This window comes from Hypanus sabinus, chromosome 27 (assembly GCF_030144855.1).
Source record: "Hypanus sabinus isolate sHypSab1 chromosome 27, sHypSab1.hap1, whole genome shotgun sequence".
Taxonomy (NCBI): Eukaryota; Metazoa; Chordata; class Chondrichthyes; order Myliobatiformes; family Dasyatidae; genus Hypanus; species Hypanus sabinus.
In genome coordinates, this window is record NC_082732.1 from 22,457,872 (window position 1) to 22,465,505 (window position 7,634).

A 7,634-nucleotide genomic window follows, 5' to 3' on the forward strand; every position below is an offset into this window, starting at 1 on the left:
GGGGAGGTATATAGCAATAACAATTTCTCAGGGCCCACCATAGATACTGCATTCTCGTTGTCTACGTGATACAAAAGCCAGGGCACTTCGATATGGAAAGCAGGCTCCCTGTCTCCACAAAGGCAGGTCAGAGACCGATATAGTTGTCACCGGTGCTGTGGCAGGAGTTGCCAGTTAGTGCTGAACTCAAGCTCCAGATTTTCCCTCAGGGTTTGCTTCCATAGCCTTCCCCATGAGCGGTTTCAGATCAGAGTTTACCTTCTGCTAGATGAGCAGCCAACCACGACTGATTGGCCCCATCTGCCCAAAGCGACTGGTTTTAAGGCACCATTAACCTGCCTTTGCCCCTCCCCCTGTCAGTAGAAATGGTTCCGCTGGGCTTTGTAGCTAAGCCACACGTGAAGGCCAGGAGCTAGACTTGGTTGTCAGAGGCTATATGAGACGCACGCCTTTGGGAACATTTAATAGGTAGTGGGAACTTTCCCCACTACCTCACCCAGCTATGACAACCTTAAAGAGCCGTATGTCATATATGTCTGACATACAGTATATATCTTGGAGTTAAACAGATGTAAATAGTGCTTGTGTACTGAGGTTAAAGTTATATTGAGGGTTATAATGAGCTGAGTCATTTTGGGGGTCCACCTTTCTGGTTTCTGAGATAAACCAACCAGTTCTAAGGGCTACAGTGGGGATAAAAATTCTCGGGGACTTTTTGAGCTTAGTCCATTCATAAATTCTTTTTCCCCATCTCCCCTAAGGTTTACACAGTCCAGTCAGTTGGCCAATCACATTCGGCACCACGACAATATCCGGCCGCACCAGTGCCACATCTGTAACAAGGCCTTCGTCAATGCTGGTGACCTTGCCAAACACGTTATCATCCACACAGGTGAGCAGCCACTGGATCCCTCTGAGCCTTGTCTGTCTGCCTTTGGCAGATCTTTGAACTGTTTCAAGAAATTTGCAGCTGCCAGAACAAGCCCCCTTCATGAGTCAAGATTCCTATTTCTGGTATTAATACTAATTTAATGTCTTTTGTGTAAATAATGGGTCAGTTAGCCTGGGTTTTGCATTCAAGTAGTTACCTTAGCAAGCTAATCAGAGTGAAGTTGTCAGTTCCAATATCTGAAAAATTTAACCATAAGAGTCTCCAAGTTTTTGCAAAAATATAATTTGTTCTGTGCCTTTTGCTTTGTCTGGTTTATATATGACCCAGGCATTGATTCAAGGCACAAAAAATGCACAAAATCTCAACAGTAAATGAAAAAGAACTCCGAACAATTTAGTAAATGCATAACTATACTGCAGTTTCATGGCCTAAGTTTTGTGTCTATTTTGTGTCTTTCTGGAGCTGTAAGAAGCAGTATAGGCATGTGAGCTTCAAAGGGAAGCTCATCACAATTTCCAAAGCATCATCTTAAGTTTCGACCCTAGACCGGATGTTACTTGGCACCTGGTTAATGTAACATCACTGGACTTCTGAATCTAGTCATCCATAACTTGGGGCCAATTGATGTGCAAAGAGTACAATCTGGATACTGGTTACACAGTGTGTGGTATTATCTGAGTTTTGGTTGAAGTGCCACAATTAGAATTTTCTAAAACAGGAACTTATAAAGGATCGAAAGATAAGCACAAATTTTAATGATTTATTAGAGTGCTTAAAGAACACCTGTCATTGGGAAATAACTTGAAAATATTTTAAATATTTTCATTTGTCTCACGTGCAGTGAAATGCGTCATTTCCATCAATGGCCAACACGGTCTAAAGATGTGTTGGGGGCGGCCTGCTAGAGTTGCCATGCCAACACAGCAAGCCCACAACTTATTAAGCCTAACCTGTGCGTCCTTGGGATTGTGAGAGGGAGCCGGAGCACCCAGCAGAAACCCATATTGTCACAGGGAAAACGACAAATTCCTTACAGACAGCAACGGGAATTGAATCCCATTCTTCCAAGTACTGGCTCTGTAAAGTGTTATGCTAACCGCCACACTGCGGGGATGCCCTCGATATCAGTACCTTCTGTTTAAGAATAGAGCGTCTTGAAAATATTCGGTTAATAAGAAAGAGGCAGCCTGGATCTGTAATGGGTAAGTAATAGTGGCATACTGGGATGCAGTGGCCACTCTGAGTCCAACCAAAGATGTAATTGTTTATACTTTGTCTTTTTTTACAATCACAAAATAATGCTGGTTATCAAGATCATCAAGAGCTGTAGGTGTGTCCCATCAGTGAGTTGCTCAGTAGTAATGGAGCTGAACTTATTACGTACCATAGTTGAGTTGTCACCTGGATTTGTTGTAAACTGTTGTTGTGCCGAAGGGTTGCGCATTGCAGGCGATTGTCTGGGATGTTTTTCTTGTGATTGCAAGACCCTGATAGACACTGGTAATGTAGAACAGTCTGAGTCTGCTTCACCAGTGCATTGGCGAGACTGACGGCGGGGGTGGGGGGGGGGGGAGTTGCGTTGCCTCAGTTGTGGGGAGGACTAGGCCCTCAAACCACAGGGTCGCCTGAGGCAGCTATCCAGGAGGGGAGATGCTGAGGCAATATGGGAGAGAGCAGAGGCCTTTGTAGGTGCACTGTGCTGGGTTGGGGGCTGACCTCTCCCATTAGTGCTGCTCGCCAGTGTGCGCTCATTAGACTAGGACCATGTCCCATGCATCATCGTTCTACAGACCATGCTGTTCAATACTTCCATTGGATAAAGACTTCTCATAGTAGTCTGTTGGCTAGAATTGGAACTCACAAAGCAAATGGCAAAACATTTAGGGAAAAGGCTGAGAGGCAGAGGGTGCAGAGTAGGACTGGTGGTGAGATGCTGAAATTCACAGGATATGACACAAGCTCTCCCAAAGTGAATTCATATATTTTCAGTGTATAATGAAAGATGTAGACGATGTGGTACCCAGTAGATAGGTCTAAACCAGGGGTTTCCAACCTGGGATCCACAGACCCCTTGCTTAATGCTATTGGTCCATGGCATAAGAAAGGTTGGGATCCCCTGGTCTAGACCAATATCAATGAGGAAAGTGGTGAAGTTTTAAATGGTCAGAGACTAAAAAGCATCACTCATCGGAGGGAACGTGTGTCCTTGTACGTGAATTATTAAGTAGGTACGGCTGACAAATAGAAAAAGCGATGGTATTTTGGCTTTTTCTACAGAAGATTTGAATGCAAGGATAAAAACATCATAATGAAATGATACGGTCTTCTTGTGAGAACTCGCCAGTACGTCTCTGGTATCCCTACATAAAGAAAGGTGTACTTGCAATAGAGAAACTGCAGTGAAGTTTCAGTAACTTTTTTCCTGGGATTGGGGAGTTGTCTGAGGAGAGGTGTAGCAGACTAGTCCTATTCTATCTGGAGTTTTGAAGATAGAGGGTTGCTCTTTTAAAAACATACAAAATTATTCAAGGGCTTGAAAAGATGAATGCAGTTTCTCCCGGCTGGGCTGTTGGAACCAGGAGTTACAGTCTGGAAACAAAGGTGTTGGTTAATCCTGACAACGATGAAAGAAATTGCTTTACCCTGAGATTAATAAACCCTGGGAATTCTGTACCAAGAGGGCTGAAGAGGCTCAGACATTTAGGTGGAGATTAATGGATTCTTGCAGGGATCTGAGAAAGTGATGCTGAGGTAGAAGATCGGCCTTTAGCTGAAGTGATCTACACTTCCTCTTTCCTCATGTTCATATGGCAAATAGATTTTGCTGTTGGCAAATATGGGGGCATCTATTTTGAACCCTAAGAAGACTAAGTTAAAAGCAGTGGGGCCGGGGTGTTTATTCAAAGATAAACACAAGAGATTCTGCATTGGCTAGAAATCTTGAGCAACACACACAAAATGCTGGAGATACTCAGTGTTAGGCAGCATTTACGGACAAGAATAAGTAGGCAATTGTTTATTCCTCTCCACAGATGTTGCCTGACCTGCTGAGTTCTTCCAACATCTTGTGTGTGTGTTGCTGAGGAATCCAAAGAGATGTGTATATAGTTGGTAAAAATGTAAAAATACTAAAGGTATTTAGAAATGAAAATGTTGGCCACATACATTAAGTTATAATTTTATACCATAGCTATAAAAGCCCTCTTTAGATCACACCTGGAAGTGGGCATAAATTCTGGGGTATTAGTTAAGCCTGGAGACAGAACGGGGCAGATTGAGTTGAACAACTCCAAGCATTAAATTTAATATAGGTTCCATTCCTTGGAATTTGAAAGTCAAGTGGTAACTTGATTAAATGTCTACCCGGAGAAGACATAGAGGGAATGTATTTGTTCGTTAGACAAGCTAAGACTTTGATATGTAAGCTTTCTTGAGAGAATAAGGAAGAACTTCTACATACATCTACAATCTGAAACCTGGTTAATGAAAGGTTTTGTAAAGACTGATACATATTCTGATGTCTGCCTGGTGCACATTGAAGATAGCCAGTTAAAATCTATTGCATATCTGGCTTCTTTAAGATGAGAGAACATATTCTGAGGCTTCATTAAAGTAAGACTGTACCATCTAGGATCATAGCAATAAATACCAGTGAGAGTCTGGGACCCATTTCAGTTGTGTTAGGGCTAAACTAGAGAAGGTAGGTTGTTTGTGGGGCATAGTTATTGATTATTCATTACTGATCCCAGTAACCATCCACTTCATGCGCAGGTGAGAAACCCTATCTGTGTGACACATGCGGACGAGGTTTCAATCGCGTTGACAATCTCCGCTCACATGTCAAAACTGTGCACCAGGGAAAGACCGGACTGAAAAAACTCAAAAGTAAAGATGAGGATGAGGAAGAAGACAGGAACATTGTCACGGTTACAACGGATACCATGGTTACCTTGGCAACTGAGGCACTGGCTGCTACTGCTGTGACCCAGCTAACTGGTGAGTGTTGCTGTTGCTATGGCTACATACAGTACAATGTAATTGATACCATGGATAGATAGACTGGGCTTCAAAACATTGAAGGCTAAAACCTAAGTATTAAAAAGTGAAGCAACACACACAAGATGCTAGAGGAATTCAGCAGGCCAGGCAGCAGCTCTGGAAAAGAGTACGGCAGGACTGGAGACGGGTCTCGGCCTGAAACGTTGACTGTACTCTTTTCAGTAGATACTGCCTGGCCTGCTGAGTTCCTCCAGCATTTCGTGTGTGTTTTTGCTTGGATTTCCAGCATCTGCAGATTTCCTCTTGTTCTCTGTTAGAAAGCGACTTCAACCAGCAGACATATGTGGCACAATATAGCAAGGGAATCTTACTTTAATCTAACACAGTGAAGAAAACTGTTCTAAGCTTTGCTTAGTGTAAAAAAATCAATAGAACTAAATAAAGTTGCCACTTAAGGAAAACTACAGTGGGGCTGTGCAGGGAAGGGCTGCAGTTCAGAGCCACTTGTGTTAGAATCCCTTGAACTGTTTACTTTTAAGTTCGTAAATCTGATGTTGTATTAATGTTAATGTTACTCGCTAAGAGAATGTTGACGGGAACAATTTGTGTATATATTTTAGAATGTTTTATGAATAAATCATATTTTGTAATAAACTAATTAGCCAATAAGGCTTGAGTCTGCAGTGTGAACACCGGTATAAGTTAGGGTCAACATGGTTGAGTCACATGGACAAGGCTGTCATTAGCCAAAAGACGTCCAAGTTGTGATCACTCGGGACTGCAGATCCTGGAACCTGGAGCAACATACAAACTGCTATTGGAACTCAGTGTGTGAAACAGCGGCTGCAGCGGGAAATGGACAATCAACATTTCATCTGCACTGCAAGAATAGTGGAGACGTAGCCAGCATAAAGTGTGGCACAAGAGCTATCGGACAACAGGTAGACGCAGGTCATTGTGGCTGTTAAGGTATCTGTCCCCGTCACTGATGATGTCTCTGAGTTCCGGTTAGTGTTTGGTCTCTGTACTCATGGCCATCCCCATCAGCATTGTTTTGATTTCTGCTTTCTTTCAGTGGTCCCAGTGGCAAGCACGGATGAAACGGAGGTCCTGAAGGCAGAGATTACAAAAGCAGTGGAACAGGTTCAGGAAGCAGGTGAGCAGTAGGGGAGGGAATCAGGGGTTTTTCAAAAGGGCTTCACTGTGAGACTACAGGTTATTGAATAAACACTGCAGCCTCCAGTCCCTTTTGCTGGTTGTCCACCATCTTATCTGCATTGTCACTCACTTGTACCTACTCCCCTCTGACTGTTACTTGCCAGCCATTCTCCCACAAGTGTAGTGTTGTAACACAAACTCTGCAACAGCAGAATTGCACAAGGAAAACTTGCACCAGCAGCAAGATAACAACGATCACTTGCTTGTTTAAAAAGGTTGAATGAGGGAGAATGTTGGCCAGGGCACAGGAAATAACCCTCCACCCTCTGCTTCAGAATGGGACCATGGCATCTTTTACATCCCCATAGAAAGCAGATGGTGACTTGACTTAACCCATTTGTAGACTGCCAACTTCTATCCTTTGGTGTTTCACTGGAAAGCTGCCCAAATTTTTGCGAGGCGTAAGTTTGAATTGAAATAAAAACCATGCTTTACTTTAACTGTATGAATGGGCCACTGTCAGCCAATGGACTGTAGTTCACCACTGGCCATTTTAGTTACGCCATCTTCATTGGCTGTTTCCTCTGCAGATCCCAATGCTCACATCCTGTACGCCTGTGATTCCTGCGGGGAGAAGTTCCTGGATGCCAACAGCCTGGCACAGCACGTCCGCATTCACACAGCCCAGGCCCTGGTCATGTTCCAGGCGGACACAGACTTTTACCAGCAGTACAGCAATGGCAACTGGCAAGCGGAGCACGTCATCCAGCCGGGAGAGCTCCTTTTCCGAGCTCGGGACGGGGCCGACCTCCCAACCTCGGCTGCTGAACAGCCTCAGGTACTGAGCTGTCAGAATCCGGCACAGTGAGGGAGTGACCCCGGACCCGCCAGGAGCCATGTCGCGCAGCAGGAGCACTCTACTCCCATCGGCCATCCTGAATGCAACAATCCAAACACAGCCTGCTCATCGAAGAATAGGAAGCTGTAAGACCGGCTCCACGACTGCAACGGAACATGTTACAGGTTGTTTATGTGCTCTGCAATCTGTAATACTGTATCTAACATGGACAGCAACACTAAAAGTTTGCGGCTGGAGGACCGTGAGGGAATGCAGTCAGAATGAATAAAGGTCGCTGCACGACTCTGGGGGGGGGGGGGGCTTTTACAATGGTCTCTGCTCCGTTTCCCTATTGAATGCACTAGGTCCAGCTTTGCTTGGGCTGGGAGAAGGGAGGGGGTGGAAACGAGCTTTCAGAATTTCATGGGACTGAATTAGAAGTCGACATTATGTACTCCACAGGATCACTCTGATGTATTATTGTTAAGTACTTACGAGTGATTAAGCTATTTTACCTCCTGTGAGCGAGGGCCAGTTGGCAGTCACATCTTTACCACACAATCTGTGCACCGGATGCAAGACGTCGTCCCACACTGTGCCCATCATGCAGACCAATAATAAGGAAAACATGTTGGACAACACACTGCAGTTGCCAGCAGCTCGAAGGCTCACTGCAGAGAGACCCTTCTAAAGCACTTCATTCATCAGAATTCAGCAGAACTTATTTATGTAAGGCAGATGCTATCC

General features: G+C 44.4%; 1 protein-coding gene across 4 annotated transcripts in view; it reads left to right on the forward strand.

Annotated features, from left to right (window-relative positions):
- zbtb17 (zinc finger and BTB domain containing 17) overlaps positions 1–7,007 on the forward strand; it is a 30,385-nt gene extending 23,378 nt beyond the window's left edge. For all 4 annotated transcript variants that reach the window (XM_059951912.1, XM_059951913.1, XM_059951914.1 and 1 more), the window contains 4 exons: positions 762–892; positions 4,664–4,888; positions 5,967–6,047; positions 6,640–7,007. In XM_059951912.1, coding sequence (XP_059807895.1) covers positions 762–892; positions 4,664–4,888; positions 5,967–6,047; positions 6,640–6,917 — 715 coding nt within the window. In that variant the 3' untranslated portion in view covers positions 6,918–7,007. The remainder of the gene's footprint in view (positions 1–761; positions 893–4,663; positions 4,889–5,966; positions 6,048–6,639) is intronic.
- Positions 7,008–7,634: the final 627 nt, after the last annotated feature.